Raw genomic sequence first — 18,984 nt, forward strand, 5'->3', positions numbered from 1 at the left:
TGTTTGTTTTTTGAGACAGGGTTTCTCTGTGCAGCCCTGGCTGTCCTGGAGCTTGATCTGTAGACCTCGAACTTACAGAGATCTGGCTGCTTCTGCCTCCCGAGTGAGTGCTGGGATTAAGGGCATATGCCACCATGCTTGGCTGATTTATTTAACATTTATTTTCCTATTTTTTGAGGAAAGGCAAATCTATGCCAAGATATACATGTGGAGATGAGAGGACAACTTTTGGGGGGGCAGGTATTGCCTTCCACCATGTGGGTTCTGAGGGTCAAATGTGGGTTTTTAGGTTTGGTGGCGCCACCTTTCCCTATTGAGCCATCTCACTGAGCCTGTTTGATTTTTTTTTTTAATTTATTTTATTTTTATTTTATGTACATTGGTGTTTCATCTGCATGTATGTCTGGGTTAGGGTGTCGGGTCCTCTGGAACTGGAGTTACAGACAGTTGTGAGCTGTCATATGGGTGCTGGGAATTGAACCTGGGTCCTCTGGAAGAGTAGTCAATGCTCTTAAGCACTGAGCCGTCTCTCCAGGGCCCGCTGTGCCTGTTTTTTAAAAACTTGTCTTCATTTTTCAGAAAAACAACATTTAATTATTGCCTCCCATTTCTGTTAGAATAACCCAAGTTATTAATCTTTTAAAGTTTTCTGTGTCCCATTAATTTGCATACTTCATACATTTACACTTTTCAATGACTGTACCTTAGCCAAATGACCTTGTTTGTTTTTTAAATATGGTAGCATGTAGCCAGGGCTCTCCTGAAACCTAGTATGTAGCCTTGAGTTCCTGATCATCCTGTCTCCACTTCTCCCAAACTGGGATTACAGACACCATGCTGGGCTCAATCTGGTATCCTCCACCTATCCTTTCCTGAGTTCCACACATGGATTCTCATTACAATACCCAGTCTCTGCAGACTGGCAACGAGCGGTGTATTTTTTTATTTTATTTTCATTAGTGTGTGTGTGTACAAGCGCGCGCGCGCGCGCAGGTACCTGTAGAGGCCAAAGGGATCAAAATTCCCCAGAGCTGGAGTTACAGATAGTTGTGAGCTGCCTGATGTAGGTGCTGGGAATTGAACTTCGGTCCTCTGCAGAAGTTCACGTTTTAACCACTGACCCATCTCTCAAACAACTCACTTCAAACCAAGAGAAAAGGCTTCTTGCCTCACTACCTCTGGACTAACTGGCAACTAACAACCCCTTTGCTCAGGGGTAGAGCTGCCTATTTGCTGGTGAAGTTATTTTTAGAACTTCTCACACAAGTCCAAGTCTAATCCAGCGCTCTAGGATAATAAACATATCTTTGTTCCAGAAATGGTGTAAGACAGCACTTCCCAAAGATCCTGTGTCTAGACTATAACTCCATAGTGCCCTGTGCCTGGACTGTATAACTCCATAGGTGCCCCAAGCACACAGCTCCGCCAACCCCGCATGAGGGGCCGAGAGGGAAGGAGCTGCAGAGTGGCAGCTGTCAGCAGAACCACGGCTCCATCCAACACACTTAAACCCAGTAAGCAAAACTGATGTTAAAATCTGAAATTGTTGTCTTTACCAGTCTAGTTAGTATGGTCGGGTTTCTAAAATTATGAGCCAGTAGCAGAACTTTCCCGCATAAAATAAAAAATGCACAGTGGAGAGAATGTTGCAAACACTATTATTCCAAGTGACACCCGTAAAAGGAGCACTACAGTCCTGAGAATCAAGGCAGCTCCTTCCCTCTCGGCCCCTCATGCGGGGTTGGCGGAGCTGTGTGCTTGGGGCACCTATGGAGTTATACAGTCCAGGCACAGGGCACTATGGAGTTATAGTCTAGATACAGGGCACTATGGAGTTATACAGTCCAGGCACAGGGCACTATGGAGTTATACAGTCCAGACACAGGGCACTATGGAGTTATACAGTCCAGGCACAGGGCACTATGGAGTTATACAGTCCAGACACAGGGCACTATGGAGTTATAGTCTAGATACAGGGCACTATGGAGTTATACAGTCCAGGCACAGGGCACTATGGAGTTATACAGTCTAGATACAGGGCACTATGGAGTTATACAGTCCAGGCACAGGGCACTATGGAGTTATACAGTCTAGACACAGAGCACTATGGAGTTATACAGTCTACACAGGGCACTATGGAGTTATACAGTCCAGACACAGGGCACTATGGAGTCATACAGTCCAGGCACAGGACACTATGGAGTCATACAATCCAGGCACAGGGCACTATGGAGTTATACAGTCTAGCACAGGGCACTATGGAGTTATACAGTCTAGACACAGAGCACTATGGAGTTATACAGTCTAGACACAGGGCACTATGGAGTTATACAGTCTAGACATAGGGCACTATGGAGTCATACAGTCTAGGCACAGACAGTACATGGGCTCTCAAGTCAACGGCAGTGTTTTCCTTCCTGGAAGCTGCTGGATGCTTGCTTCAGGAGGGCAGTCTATAAGATGCTAGACAAAGCCAGGCGGTGGTGGCGCACGCCTTTAATCCCAGCACTCGGGAGGCAGAGGCAGGCGGATCTCTGTGAGTTCGAGGCCAGCCTGGTCTCCAAAGCGAGTTCCAGGAAAGGCGCAAAGCTACACAGAGAAACCCTGTCTTGAAAAAAAAAAAAAGAAAAAAAAAAAAAAAAAAAGATGCTAGACAAATGGCAAAGGGGAGTCTCACCACAAACCTTAAGCAGCGGGCACCAACACATGAAGTAAGTAAACCTGTCACTTACCATATCTGTAGCTTGATCTTCTTTCCTTGTAGTTCAACTGTTTTGATCTTAAAGTCTATTCCTGTAACACAGAGAAGGTAAATTACAATTGTTGCTTTATTCTTGGCAATAATAAAATTTTCTGAAATCAAATGCTTATGCCATTGAAACCTGCTTGTTTATACATATACACTAACAGTAAATACCACACATGAACATACGTGTCCACAACCCGAATTGAGTAACACAAGACCAAGCCTGATAGGAACAGTAACTATATAGAAAGAGCTTCTACAAGTGAGGAAATAGAAAAACTTTAAATACTTAATATTTTAGTTGGAAAATTTAATATTTAAAAATTATTTTTAATATATATAGAGAAAAATCCCTACTCACCTGCACCCCCACACACTTTTTTTTGAGACAGAGTCTGACTATGTAGCCTTCACTGGCCTGGAACTCACTATGTAGATCAGGCTAGCTTCCAAATCATAGAGCTCTGTCTGCCTTTGCCTTCCAAGTGCTGGGATTCCACACTCTTACTTACAGCACACAATGAACATCTATCACAATAAAATACGTTTACATGTACTTGAAATCATACAATGTATGCATTCTGATCCCAAAAATTAAACTGGAAATCACTAACAAAAAGGCCATCTGGGAAATTTATAAAACATTCAGAAATTCATGAGTCAAATTGGTCAAGATAAAAACATCACCCGAGGGGCTGAAGAGAAGGCACAGCAGTTACGAGTATGGCTGTTACTTCAGAAGACCCAGTTCAATTCCCAGCACCCATATGGCGGCTCACAACTGCCTCTAACTCCAGTTACAGGGGATCTGGTGCCCTCTTCTGGCCCCTGCAGGTATTGCACAGATATGGGGGGGGCGGGTTACAAAAGGTAGGCAAAAAAGCCATACACACAAAATAAAAATAAATTTTAAAAAAATTAAAAAGAAACATCATCCTAAATGCCTTGAATTTCTTTCAGGACCACATTCAGTCAACGTCCACCACTAGCTCTCTAACACTTAAAACCAAAGAGATCTACTTTTGAATTGAAAGACTCATCAAGTACTGCATGAATAAAGGATGACTTACACCAAGACACGTCACAGAAAACACCGGGGGAAAGCTTACAAGGGCTTGCAGAGAAACAGAACACATCACATTACATCCAAAGCACCCCAGAAGCAGGCAGCTTGGTGCACGTGCGGCTTGCTGTGCTACTTTTCCCTCCTGCCGTGGTGACAAATAGCTGCTGACCAACAGAGAAAGGCTTCCTTTAGCCACAGTTCCGGGCTACGTCACCAGAAGAGCAGTCCCAGTGGTAGGAGCTTAAAGCAGCTGTCACATCACATCACATCCCAAGCAGAGAGACAAGGATGGACACATGCCACTTGCTCGCTTGTGCTCAGCTCCACTGCTCCAGTTTGACACAGTCCAGAATCCTCTGCCTAGAGAATGGTGCTTCCCACCGGGGTGGTCTGCCCATGTCAATAAACTTAATGACATGCTAACAGGGCAGTCCGATGTGGACAATCCCTCATTAAAACTCTCTTCCCAGTTGATTCTAGGTTGTGTCAGGTTGACAATTAAAGCTAACCCTCACATTGTACAAGCATGAGGTCCTGAGTTCAGACTCCAGCACTCAAAAAGCCAAGTGTGGCAGCACATGTTTGCAGCCCCAGCACTAGGGGGTTAGGGACACAGGTGAAGATAGCAGGATCCCAAGGTTAGTAAAAGGTGCTGTCTCAAAAAATGAGACCTCTGGACACCACATGCACACATACGGACACGGACACGCCAAGTGTTTTCAGTGTGTGTCTAGCCAACACTAAATGAAAGCTATTCTCAGACCTGAAAGATAACAAATAATTCAGCTCCCACTTGTTAGCACAGAGGTGCCTCAGAGAATGGCACCATAACAGGGTGAGCTGCACAAAGTCTGAGAATTGAGAGCTCCTAACCTTTTTCCACACCATGACAGCAAATAATCAGGAGAGCTGCTCAAGTGCAGATGGGGAGAAGCATCAAGAAAATATCAAGCTCCACTCTCCTGGCACACGGCAGATGATTCACACCCAAGAGTTTACCTGCACAGAAGACAGCTGACTCTTCACTTTCCCTGACCCGTTGGCACCACCAGGCAGGAACCTTCTGGAAACCGACTAAGTCTACTCAAGAGCAGCCATTTATCCTAAAAGTCATTTTCTAACCCTAAATTCCCGATGCCTATCTTCCTCTCCCTTTCTCAAAAGGACAGTTAAGCTTCAACCATCTGACTCTTCTTTGAATTTCATGCTTTGTGTGGTTCTGGCATACAAGTGCACATTAATCTTTACACCCTTTCTCCTATTTCTCTTTGGGTTTCCTTCTACCAAGTGAAAGCATTCTGAGGCACAGTGTGAATTTCTCTACACATGCATCCTGTAGACAGCCACAAGGGGATAGTTTTACCAAACCAAGAGAGAGGGACATAGGGAATCACTATCAGTGATGAAAAAGACAGGTCAAAATGGCCTGGAGAGCAATAGAAGTAAATTATTTTCAAGAGGGGCGCTTCACATTATCAACCCTGCACTCAGGAGGCAGTTGAGCCTCAGCTACACAGCAAGTTCAAGTTCAGTCTAAGCTACATGAGACCTGGTCCTTTAAAAAAAAAAAAAAAAAAAAAAAAAAGAGGAGAAAGAGGAGGAGGGGTGTCTACTGGGCCCAGGGGTAGATTATGAAAGAGGAAATAGCAATACAATCTACAAAAAAAAGGTCTACTGATTCTGTTTGAGTTGAAGTAGAGTACCTGAAAATCTGGGTGACTGTGAAAAGAAGGGACTATAAACTAAAGAAGAAAAACGCAACTACAGTGCACTACTTGGTTAAGCAGTGACCAAACGTCTGTTATTATTTGAGAAGAGAACAATGGGGTACCAGGAACATCCTGTGGCACTGAATTCCTATGTTCCACAACAGTAAGAATGGGAACCTAAACTTTTTTTTTTAGGTTATAGAAATACAGCCTACTAACAGAAATCCAAAACTGTCTGAGAAAGGCAAAACAAGGTGGGCACAGGGCAAGGATTTGTTGTACCTAACACATCAACAGAAATAAAAATTAGGTCAATCAAGGAGCCATATTTGCAAGTACACCCTCTCCACCACATAGAAAATGTCAACTGGATCATCACTGTGTAAAAACAAAGATACTCATGTTTCTTAGCATGGCCACTCCAATTTTCCTCCTGCAGTCACAATCTATTTGTTTTGAGATAGGGTCTGGCTATGTAAAGCTCACAATGGTCTCAAACTCTCTATCCTCTTGCAAGTGGCTAGGATTATGGGCGTGTACCACCACACACAGCTTACAAAGACAACTTTATAGCTCTTAACTTTGTCCTAAGTAAATACTTTTGCTATACCAGCATGTAGTTTTTATACTCCCACATATGCCCAGTATATAGCTAAATGTGGAAAATTAACCAGAAAGGCTTAGGATAAAAGTTAGGGATCAAGACTACAGAATTGGCTCAGCAGTTAAGAGCACTTGCTCTTATAGAAGATGAGTTCAATTCCCAGCAACTGACATGGCAGCTCAGGACAGTCTGTAACTCCAGTTCCAGAGGACCTAATGCCCTCTTCTGACCTCTGTGGACACTAGGCACACATGTGATGACATACAAGCATTCAGGAAAACACCCATGCATATAAATTAATAAATCATCTTTTTTAAATTTAGGGACCAGAGCAAAAATAACTAACTAGCTCAGCTGCCTGAGAAGACAGGAGAACATAACAATAACCCTCTAAGATGCTGCCAAGGGAAATAATCAGATTCTGCTGCAATCCTGTCATCTGCTGAAACAAATATAGGATTTGATCCAATGAGCAATGTCCCCAAACAGGTTATGCTTATGTAAAACACACTCACAGAATTTTTACTTTCTGTTGACTCCTGAGATTCAGCTTAAAAGAGTACTTCATTTACTACAGTAAACATGTGTATCAATATTCAGCTGCTCAAGAGAGAAACCACATCAGAAAACACACCTGAGCTGCATATGGTGGTACATGCCCATGAGAGCATTGCTGGGGAGTCAGAGGCATGAGGAGCAGGGCACATTCAAGGCCAGCCAACCTATCGACTTCAGTGTTACACAAGCGCCATCCAGTGGCAAGAAGACAAAGCGCACCCTCCAGTAAACTAAGTGTCTCCGAAAGGGATTAAAAATCAAATCCAGTCACCTTTGAATGTCTCCTGGTCTAGAATTTAAGAAACCAGGTTCCAACCTCAGTTCTTTTATGAACAGCACACTAACAGTATCTCAAAACGGCCATTTTCTTTTTTTTACCCTCTATGTGCATGCAAACGAGTGTCGTGAGAGTATATCAAAGGATAAAGGTCCTTTCATACAGTAATAATAGCTTAATCAACATTGCACAGCATGCTTAGCTTTGCTCCAAGATGCTCTTTGCCTGGATTACCACTAAATGTTCTCAACAACCCTACTCCACATTATTATTCCCACACAATAAATGAGGTCAGAGTTGGGGGGCATAATTCAGTTGTAGAGTACATGTGCATGTACAAACCTTGTTTCAATTAAAGAGGGGGGGAATGTCAGGGAGCAGAGGCACATGCCTTTAATCCAGCACTTGGGAGACAGAGGCAAGTGGAGCTCTGTGAGTTCAAGGCCAGCCTGGTCTACAGAGCTAGTTTTAGGACAACCAGGGCTGCACAGAGAAACCCTGTCTACAAACAAACAAAAAGTGGAAGGGGGACGCTTATGCATGCTGCTCAAGCTTGATTCTTCTTACTGCTATCCTTGCCCAGACTCCCAGCTTCTTCTATCTTTATGGGTAATCACACCAGTGACTTGGAACTTAACAAGTCTTCAAGCCTCAAACTAGGATGGCATCATTGATCCTGTTGGCTTTGACATGCCCAGCTTTCTGAACCAAGTAGCTACTGGCTTCCCAAGATCTCCAGACAGCAACTATGATATTATGCAGCCTCTAATATAAACTAATTCAATAACCCATTTTATAATTACATACACATTCTATTGGTGCTGTTCTAAATCCTACAATTGTTTTGTTATTCATTTGTACTACAATTAGGATGATTTCCTGAGTTTATATTATTTTTGATTAAAAGAAATCAATAGATGTTCTTATCTTAATCCCTCAACACATCATTCTGACCCCACCCTACCTCACCCGACTCCATCCCACCCCATTCCAATAAGTTTTGTTTTTGAGGCTGGGTCTTGTTACCTAGCCCAGTCTGGTCTTGAACTTGAAACCTGCTACCTCAGCATCCTGAGTGCCGGGACTATAGGTATCTACCATCACATGTGGCTTATATTATTCCTACTTATTTTTAAATGTATCAGTGTTTTGCCTGCATGTAGGTATGAACACCATGCTCATGCCTGATACCTATCAAGGTTAGAAGAGAGTAAATGATCCCCTGGAACTGGGATTAAGATGGCTGTGGATGCTAGAAATAGAAGCAGGGTCCTCTGCAAGTACAAGTGCTCTAAAACACAGAACAGTCTCTCCAGCTCTATACCGTTCCTTTTAACTCCAGTTTCAGTAACTTGAGTGGGATGGGTCTTGGTGCTGTTTCCTTTGTAGTCATCCTACCAAGGTTCATTAGAGCCTATAGGCTCATAGCTTTTACTGTATTTGAAAGTTCTTCAGCCATTAGTCATCAAATACTTTTCCTGCAAACCACCTTTTCCCAGACTCCAATGACATGTATGTGTTAGACCAGGTGACACTGTCCCAGGTATCACTGCCTGGTGTCTGTTTGCTGGCCTGTGCTTCACTGTAAATGGTTTCTATTAACTTTTCTTTCTTTTTCTTCTAGAATGTGTAACTTGTAGAGATTCCTGACTGAACTTTTCATTTCAGATCCTGAATCCTTCAGTTCTAGGAGCTTCACTGGGTCTTTTTTTCTTACCTTTCAACAATGTCCTGATCATGCTTTCCTTTAAGTGTTTCATGGCAACTGTCTTCTAAACCTACCATCTTTTCATTTCTGGATCTACCAACTAACTCTTCTCTAGGTAAAGGTTATATTTTCCCATTTATTTATCTATCTGTTAATATGGGATTGGAAAATTATTTTATATACTTGTTGATGAATATGTAGTCCTTTAATTTTAGAAAGGACCTCACAGTGCAGGCTGGCCTTGAACTTACTATGTAGAGAAGCCCAGGTTAGTTTTAAGCCTCAAGATTCTTCTGTCTCAGTTTCTCATGCAGCCAAAGCTGACCTTGAACTCTCTAACAAAGCCACGGATGGCTTTGAATTCTTGATCTTTCTGCACCTCCCAAATGCTGGAGTGCAAATCACCACACCTGGTTATAATGGTATACGGACTGTTTTCAATGTTGGGTTTTTGCCCTTGTGGCAGATAATTGAGAGCTGGCTTAATCTCTTTTGCTCACTTTGTGGCACTGGGAACAGAAGCCAGTGCCTCCTGCATGGTATGCAAGCTCTTTACCACTAAACTACACCTCAACCCTGGCTTACTTGGCTGAAGGCTTATCAACCCCCTCTTTTTCTCTCTACCCTTCCCACTTCCCCTTTAGGGAGGGGCTAAAACGGTCTTTTCTCGGGTTACTTTATCCTTAATGATAGGATCTGCTCCGCACATTACAAACTAGACTGTCTCCCAACCTGTGAGTGCCAATAACATCTACCAAGTTCTTCATAGTTGTTGCCTGCCCAGCCTGTGAGCCTCACCCAAAGTCAGCCAAAGACAAAAGGGGGCTCTCCTGAAGATTTCTATATCTCACTCTTTAATCTACAAATTCCTGCCTTCCATCCAGCCTGTACTTTTATTCCCTGGGCCTGAGAAGACTGCCTTTCTCTGCTTGAACTGTGCACTGGAATCCAGTTGCAGACAGAAACCTGAGCAGATTACAGGGCTCTATTTTTTTCCTTTTCACAGGGAGCAGTTGTTTCATATGCTTTGTCCTGTTTCCTAGCTACTCAGGCTAGAACGCTGGTTGTGTACCAGTTACTTTGTAGTGATCAGATCTGGAAGTGCTCAAACCTTTTTGCTTTTAAAAGTTAAGTGGTTGGGGGAGGGGGGTGAGACGGCTCAGTGATTAAGGAGGACCTGGGTTCGACTCCCTGCACCCACCTGGAAGCTCACAACTATCTATAACTCCAGTCCCAGGAGATTCAACACTCCCTCTTTTGGCCTTCCCAGGCAGTGCATGCACCTGGTGCACAGACATATACATGCAGGCAAAACACTCATGCACATAAAATAAATGGAAAAAATAAATAAATAAAGCTAAGCAGTCCCATTTTGAGGAACACTTTCTCATTGAAACCAATGAATGCCATGTATCCTTTGCCCACACCCTTTACCTAAAAATCTCCTAGATTCAGGATCTCCACTCCAGATCCCTTGCACCCTAATACTCCAGCATCTATCATTCTTTCAAGGTTTTAGAGATAAATTTTATTTATTAAAATTTGTTCAGGCTGAGATAAAAGTACTTAAGCCAAGGAATGTTTTCCTTTTGATGAAAGAAAACATCTTATCATTAAGAACAGACTACAGGCGCATACACTTTTAGTACCAGCACTTAGGAGGCAGGGGCAGGAGGATCTCTGAGTTCAAAGCCAGCCTGGTCTTCAATTAGTTCTAGAACAGCCAAGGCTACAGTGCTGGGATTAAAGACATGCACCACCACCGCCCGGCTCAACATTTTCATACTCTAACCAAAGAAATAACACTAGAGTAATCTGGATTTTATATCCGAAATTTTTTCCTATTTAGCTTTCTTTCTTCATATAATTTTTTTATTTTGTTTTGTTGTTACTGTTTTCGAAACAAGGTCTCCCTATGTAGCCCTGGCTGTCCTGGAAGTTGCTATGTAGACCAGGCTGCCCTCAAATTAAAGGCCTGTGCCACCACACTCAGCCTTATTTGGGCTGGGGAGATGGCATGGTTGGTAAAGTCCTTGGCAGGCAAGCATGAGGACCTGAGTTTGTTTCAGGGTCTGTTTGGTCTTTGAGACCAGGCCTCCCTGGTGGGATTAAAGGTGTGTACCGACACACTTGCTCGGACAGCTAACTGTCTTGACTAGATCCCTTTTGCTGGCTTTTCCGACGTCCTTACTTCTCACATGACCTTCCCCTGTGTGTCAGTCGCTCCTGCAGGGTGAACTGAGCTTTGAATGAAGGGGCCATCTCGGCTGTCCACTTTCTCCTAAAAGCACATAGAATTCACCATGAATAAAACCACCCTAATCCTTGTCATTAATTCTCCGTCTCATCCAATCCTTCTGAAAGCACATTCCCATCTTTCCTAGACTCTGAAGTTTACAATCATGTTTCCAATCCCAACCACACAAGTTCACTAGAATGAGTAGTTTTAAATCTTCTGAGTCACTTCTGGTTTGCTTTCAGCCCACCACTCACAATCCAAAGTCTCAAAACTCTTTAGAACAGTCTTTTCTTTCCTGCCTTCCCATCATCCCATGCTCAGACCACCAGCCTCCAAAGCAGTCCTGATAGCCTCTTCTGTTTCATGCTCCCACCATTCTGTCTTCCAACGCTGTATACTGTTCCTTTCATTATGTCATTCTTGCTCTTAAACTTCTACCAGGTAAAGTCCAAATTCCACTGCCACTGTTTATAGCTCTCTCTTAAAATTCAGTGTACCGGCTCACAGAAACTGGTGCTTGACACTCAGGCCTGGAAGCCTGGGTCTCATGATCCCTTGAACCCAGGCAACAATTGTCCTCTGCCTTACATATGCACGCTGTCATACAAGTGCTCCACATACCATCCACACATAAATAATAATAAACTGAATTTTTAAAGTGCAATATTACCTTCTCTTATAATCAATTCCTCTACTCTAATCTCATTTCATTCATATTGACCCACCGCTTGAAAAGCTCTCTCCAACTCTATTAAATCAAAACCTTGGGGTTCTGACCATGATCTACTACCATTTTAGCTTCCTTCATAAGACTCTAGAGCTCTAGTCTGTTCCTTCTGCCCTTTGCCTCAGTGAAATACAGCAACCAGGCTGTAATGGAGCTGTGTTTCATTGGCTCCAGCTCCTCCTCACTCACCACTGTTTACTCGCAACAGGAAGTTTCTGCAGGTGTGTGCTCACTTGGTCAGAGGGGTGAAGGGAAAGACTAGAAAGTAAAAGGACCAGTTCCCATACCCTTTGAGAATCACTACAGCAAAAACACCCTGTGGTAAAGGTTCTAGCATCCTCAAGTGACTGGTTGACTTCAACAGTCTAAGACTGTTAAGATTACTTCCATCTGTACTGAGTCAGGAGAAGAGCTTGAAGCCATCACTGAAGAAGCCTAGACAGCTATTATACTAAACTGATTTCATTAGCTGATTCTTGTAAAAACATTTCTTTGTGTTGTTTTTAAATTAGGTATAGGTATGTATATCTACATGTGGATATGCGCATGTGTGGGTACAGGCGCAGGAGGAAACTGGAGGCCTCAGACCCCCTGGAGTTAGAGTTACAGATAGTTGTGAACTGTCCCACATGGGTTCTGGGAACAGAACTCGGTCAGGTCCTCTGGAAGGGCAACAAGTGCTCTTAACCACTAACCCATCACTTCAGCCCCTTCATCAACTGCTTAAGAAACTGCAGAGCTGGGGAGACGGGGAACTGGATAAGAGCACTTGCTGTACAAGCATGGGGACCTGAGTCTGGATCCTAACACCCACATAAAAGCCGGCTCGGCTGTAGCTGCATGTACCTGTAAACGCCTCACTGAGGGCGGAGGGACAGGGGAAGCCCCGAACTTACTGGGCAGCCTGTTTAGTTGAAAAATGGCAAGCTCCAGGTGCAGTGAGAGACTCTGGCTCAAGGGAATAAAGCAGAGAGAGGGGGGGGGGGAGAGAGAGAGAGAGAGAGAGAGAGAGAGAGAGAGAGAGAGAGAGAGAGAGAGATCTGACCTCTTCCTTAGGCCTCCATGTGTATGCACATGGGCATGTGTGCCTGAATACACATGTGCCTGCATGCACACATACACATGCACACACAAATAAATTAAAAACAAACAACCTGAAAACCCATTTACCTGTCAACTATATGAAGCTTTTAGTATCCTGTTCTGATTCTCATCTACAGTACCAGCTCTGAAAGCCTGGCTCTGGATAGAATCTGCTAATTAAACATCCTAGCAGGAAATGAAATGAAAGAAGAAACAGTAAGCCATCTGATTCTGGTAGTAGCTCCAACAGACCCAGAGGCTCTGCCTCTACTCACAGGCAACAGTAGTGGGCAGTCCAGCACAGGGCATTAGTTCAACAGTACATCAGTCACAGCAATGAAAACAAAAACAATGTCTGTTTTAAGATGAGTCTTGTCTAGGTTGGTCTTGAACCCACAAGCTCAAGTGATCCTCCCACTTCAGTCTACAGGTATGGACCTCCACGCCTCGCTGAGCAGAAAGGCTACCTCCAACATTCAGCAAGAAGTTAAGTACATGCTTAAGAGCTGCAGCCCACAGAAGGTGGCAGCTCCTTCTTTGTATAATAATCCCTTCTCCCATTTGTTCTTCCACCACTTTTGAAACAATTCCACTATTAATTCCTCTTTTCCTTTTAGTTTTTTGAGTCAGGGTCCCACTGCAGTCTGGCTAGTCTGGAACCTGCTGTATAGCAAACTCGCAGCCGTCACCCTACTTCTACCCCCAGAGTTCTGGGATAGCAGGCCTGTGCTGTCACGCCCAACCTTCTTTCCCTTTAAAACAAATAACTCTACTCTAAATTCAACCCAGAGTGGTATCTGTTTTCTGATGGGACACACACAGCACAAACCCGTCTCTCAGGCACGTTTCATGACCTCAACATGCACACAGAAGAAAAGAGACACGTCAACTGTTTCTCATAATTTTTGTTCTGTCCTTTACGTCCCCAAATTACTGAGGACCCAATTAAGCTTTTGCCATATGGTTTATGCCAATTTGTATTTATCACACTGGAAACTAAAACTAAGAAAAATTTAAGCAGATGACTAGCATGTTTGAAAATAATAAACATACTGCGTGTTAACATAAATAACATTTTTATTAAAAAATAACATTATCCAAAATAAAATAAACCTAGTGAGAAAAGTGGCATAATGTTAAGGTTTTGTAACTGGTGTTTACCCTGACAGACAGCAGTGAGTTTTAGGTGCTTCTGCATTCAGTTTGCTACAGTATGCTTGGCTGAAGCATGTAAAGAATATAAAATCACAGAGAAAAATCTAGTTGCATACAGATATGTACCTGGAAAGGGGGGAGCTCTGCATTTAGATTTTCTTAGCACTACAAAACAGACCAGTTTGGCTTCTAAGCTTCTAATTCTTCTGAGTACTGCACCACCACGCCCAGTGGTCATTTCTTTCTTTTCTTTATATTTTGTTTGTTTCTTTTTCAAAACAGGGTTTCTCTGTATAACAACCCTGGCTGTCCAGGAACTCGCTTTGTAGACCTGGCTTAGAACTCAGAGATCCACCTGCCTCTGCCTCCAAAGTGCTGGGATTAAAGGTGTATGCCACCACCACCCGGCTCAGCAATCATTTCTTAAAGATAGTTGCAATCTGGAATCTGAAGCCCTATTGCTGAACTTTTTCATATATTACTACACTAAAACCCATTAGTCACTTCATACTTTCAATGGATCTTCTTCATGTATGATTTTTTTCCTTTTTTTTTCCCTTCGTTTTTCGAGACAGGGTTTCTCTGTGAAACAGTCCTGGTTGTCCTGGAACTCACTCTGTAGACCAGGCTGGCCTCGAACTCACAGAGATCCTCCTGGCTCTGCCTCCCAAGTGCTGGGATTAAAGGTGTGCACCACCAACATCGAAGCCATGGATGATTTTTAACATCATGTTTTGGCCATTTGGAATTTCAAGTTTATTGACTTACAAGTTCCTTAAAATGCTGACACATTTCATTACAGTACAGGGGAAAGGCCATGTTTATTATCACTGTGGAACCAATCAGATTTTTAATTGTTGTTGTCTTTTGTGTTAGACAGTGTCTCACTCTGTAGTCTAAGCTGGCCTTTAACTTACAGAATTCCTCCTGCTCCCACTTCACCAAGTGCTAGATTACAGGCATGAGCCACCATGCATGGAAGGAGAAAATTCAATTATTGGGAAAATGTGCCACAGAGGATCACACAACGTTTCCAAAACTGTAAAGCATGCATTTTATTAGCAGCAGCAAATACTTGGTTCATTAGAGAAAGTATTGGCCAAGTCCTCAAGTCTGAACAACCATTGTTATTACAAAAAAGAAAAAAAAAAAAAAAAGGTTAATTCCAACTATCTCAAAGGTGCTTTTCCTTGGAAGAAGTTCTGTCTCACAATGAGGCAGCTGTTTCACAGTGACTCCCCATGTATTCACACAAAAACAGGCACACAAAGGTCAGGGCTCACCACAGACTCATTGTTTCTGGGGTTTGTTTTGAGGGACAGCACATTTTGCTTCTTAGCAATGGCTCACCTAGTACTTGCTATGTAAGACAGGTTGGTTGGTGGTTGGCCCAGTATCTCCCTGCCTCAGACTCCAAAGTGCTGGAATTACAGGCATGTGCCACCAAGTCCATCATATGGACATTATTTGGGGTGCAGAGCAGTACAGAGCCAAACTAAACGTGTATGTTTCTAGTCCCACATTCAAGGTCTGGCCATGATACACCAGTCACATTGTCAGTGCCTGCCACCAAGCCACCTCCCACACCTGTACAATGGCAATGGTACCTCTTGCTCTCTTCACTACTATTCGAAAGGACCACAAGAAGGGAAGAAAAAGCAATCCAGAAAGTTCTAAGTATTCCTAAACAAACAAAACCAAATTCAAGAAGAAATAATCCTTGAGGCTCAACATAATACAAACTTTATTACATGATTATAAAAGTTTACATGCCTGTTTAAGAAGAGGCTAAATTAAATGAAATGAAATTTCTTCTTCATCTCGTACCTGATCCTTGCCCCACCACTCTCTACTGCACGGGAAAACCTAGCATCCTGCAGCAAGTTCTCATTGCAGGAAAGCAAAGGTGCATCTTCCATGCACTGTAAAAAACCCAGGAGACCATGAAGGCTGGATCCTATGATAAAGCCAAGGATGCATCATTTCAAGTCCAAAGAGTTCCAAAATAAAAATATATAACTGTCCAGTATAGCTCAATGTAATAGACAATGAAAAGATAAATCTAAGACTGACATACAGCTTTCCCAAACCAAGACTATTATCAAAAATATCTGACCATGCTAAGTGTTGTGGCTCATGCCTGTAATTTGTAATCCCAGCACTCACTCAGGAAGCTAAGACCTAAGCCACATAGGAGTTCCAGGCTAAAGAGATCTTGTCTGGAAACCCCAAAATAAAGTCAGGCACGGTGGTACAAGCCTGTGATCCCAGCACTTGAGAGACGGAAGTAGAAGGATGAGCTAGCTACACAGCTTTATTGAGGCCAGCCTGGGCTACATAAAACCGTCTCAAAACCTGAAAACAGAAATTACTGTTGTTGGCAGACTGGAAAGTGGCCCCAGAGCTGTACACAAGCTAGACTGGTGCTCTATCAGCCCTATCTCCAGCCTGTTTTATTACTTTCCTTTTGAGACAGATCTCCCTGAGTTGCTCAGACAGGCATTGAACTGACATATAGCCCAGACAGAACTTGGACTTGAGACCATCCAGTCTCAACTCTCCAAGTAGCTGGGATTAAAGGTATCTACAACCATGACTGGATAGTTAAGATTTTTTGAATGCCTTGCTATTAGTCTCTAGCTCTGCTCAAAAGTCTGAATTTTTACTTTTTAATTCTGTAGGGCTGGGGAGATGGCTCAGGGGTTAAAGTCCATGCATACTGTTCTTACAGACAAGTGAACTTGAGTTCAGTTCCCAGCACCCACATCAGGCAGTTACACTGGGCAGTTCATAACCTTCTCCTCTAATTCTAGGCCCAAAGGATCCAATGCCTCTGGCCTCCACATATTCATACCCGGGCACACACGCACCTCTGGCACACACACATACAATTACAAATACAATGAGGACTAGAGACATGGCTCAACCATTTGGCACATGGTACTTTTTGTTGTTGTTTGGTTTTTCGAGACAGGGTTTCTTCTCTGTGTAGTTTTGGTGCCTGTCCTGGATCTCGCTCTGTAGACCAGGCTGGCCTTGAACTCACAGAGATCCGCCTGGCTCTGCCTCCCAAGTGCTGGGATTAAAGGCAGGCACCACCACCGCCCAGCCTACATGTACTGTTCCTGCAGAGAACTAACTGCTCAGTTCAGTTCCCTGGACTCAGGTCATCAGGTCAGGTGCCTCAGAACTGCTTGCAAATCCAGCTCCAGGGGCTCTCAGGCACACCTCCCCACATACACATAATTAAAACTAATAAATCTTGTATATTTTTTTGTTTTTGTTTTTGTTTTTTTGTTTTTCGAGACAGGGTTTCTCCGTGTAGCTTTGTGCCTTTCCTGGAACTCACTTGGTAGCCCAGGCTGGCCTTGAACTCACAGAGATCCGTCTGGCTCTGCCTCCCGAGTGCTGGGATTAAAGGCGTGCACCACCACCGCCCGGCAATCTTGTATATTTTTTAGAAAGCTTGAATTAAAAAAAAAAAAAAAATCAGCCTGGCATGGTGGTACATGCCTTTGATTCCAGCACTTGGAAGGCAGAGGCAGGTGGATTTCTCTGCGTTTGAGGCCAATATGGTCTACTATAGGGAGTTCCAGGTCATAATATATATGTCATGACATATATATATGTCATGTGTATATGTATGTGTACATGTACACATGACATACATATACACATATATATGTATATATGTATGTGTGTGTGTGTGTGTGTGTGTGTGTGTGTGTGTATATCTCTCTCCAGATCTATATATGCAGCTGACAACCATCTGCAACTCTAGTTCCAGAGATTCCAATACCCTCTTCCGGCCTCTGTGAGCATCAGGCATACACGTGGGACACAAACACACATGCAGGCAAAGAATTCATACACAAAATAGTAATTAAAAAACAGTGGAAAAGAAAGATTTGAAAACAAATAACTGCAAAGTCAAAGATGCAATTTTATAGATGCAACTAGCTAGGGCCTGCTACTGTCGAAGAGACCACTACCCTCAGATGGTTCAACTGCAGAAACGGTAACATTTGTAATCCTAGCACCCAGCAGGCTGAGGCACGTATACCTCATGTTCCAGGCTAGGCAGACTACATATCGAGATTCCTTCTTAAAAAACTGGAGGTGGGGGCAGAGACACAATAACTGAAACATACATGAAATAACACTTGTACAGAAGAGGTATGGGGTATCATTAAGTTTTCTTAGCTGGTTTTAATTAAGCCTCGCCCACACAGTCTGAGAAAATGACTCAGCAAGACTCAGCCCATATGGGAACTAGAGTTAAGGGATTAACACAATTAAGTTAAACACATGTTTCTTAAATTTACAGATAAAGAAGCTCAGAACTTAAAAGACTTGATCAAGTTTAAGAGCAAATTAACTACAAACAGAATCTGACCTCAGGTTCAATATTTTGCTAAATGTATTTAGCACTTAAAGGTCATTAAAAAAACACACACACACACACAATTGCCACAGTCACTGATATTACTGATAGTCATTTTCACATACATAGTAATCTGTGTACCTTAAAGGTTAAGCTATTCAGTGTATCTCTAGATATTTAAAGACATCTTTGGCTAAGTCTAACCAGGAAATTCCAATGCTAACCTATTCTGCACCTGATCTCACAGTCATTTCTTCTGTAAATTGAACCTAACCATTTCACATCCCTGTTCAAATCCTTGACAGAATTAGCAGGCTCTACAAGAGCTAGCCCACATCAGCTTCCTCAACATCTACTGACTCCCCTTACTCCATCCCAGTCAGGCCTGCAGCGGACAAGGGTCTTTACTCGGACCTTCACATAATTATTTCACTATTTCCTCTGTCTAGAATGTCCCCTCTCCTCTGTGTTTTCTCTTAATTACTTAAAAAAGAAAGACTGAAGATATCATTTGTTAGCCGGGCAGCGGTGGTTCACACCTTTAATCCCAGCACTTGGAAGACAGAGTTCGAGGCCAGCCTGGTTTATAGAGCAAGTTCCAGGACAGGCTCCAAAGCTACGAAGGGAAACCCTGTCTCAAAAAACCAAAAACAAACAAACAAAAAGATTACTTAGACTAAGTTATAAAAACAAAACAAATTTATGAGGAAATGAGGAAAATCAAGATG

General features: G+C 43.0%; 1 protein-coding gene across 1 annotated transcript in view; it reads right to left on the minus strand.

Annotated features, from left to right (window-relative positions):
* Nucleotides 1-18,984, minus strand: part of Rab10 (RAB10, member RAS oncogene family) — a 58,319-nt gene that overhangs the window by 15,669 nt on the left and 23,666 nt on the right. The window contains exon 2 of the mRNA XM_059248387.1: nucleotides 2,733-2,793. Coding sequence (XP_059104370.1) covers nucleotides 2,733-2,793 — 61 coding nt within the window. The remainder of the gene's footprint in view (nucleotides 1-2,732; nucleotides 2,794-18,984) is intronic.

Source organism: Peromyscus eremicus, chromosome 22, assembly GCF_949786415.1.
Source record: "Peromyscus eremicus chromosome 22, PerEre_H2_v1, whole genome shotgun sequence".
NCBI lineage: Eukaryota > Metazoa > Chordata > Mammalia > Rodentia > Cricetidae > Peromyscus > Peromyscus eremicus.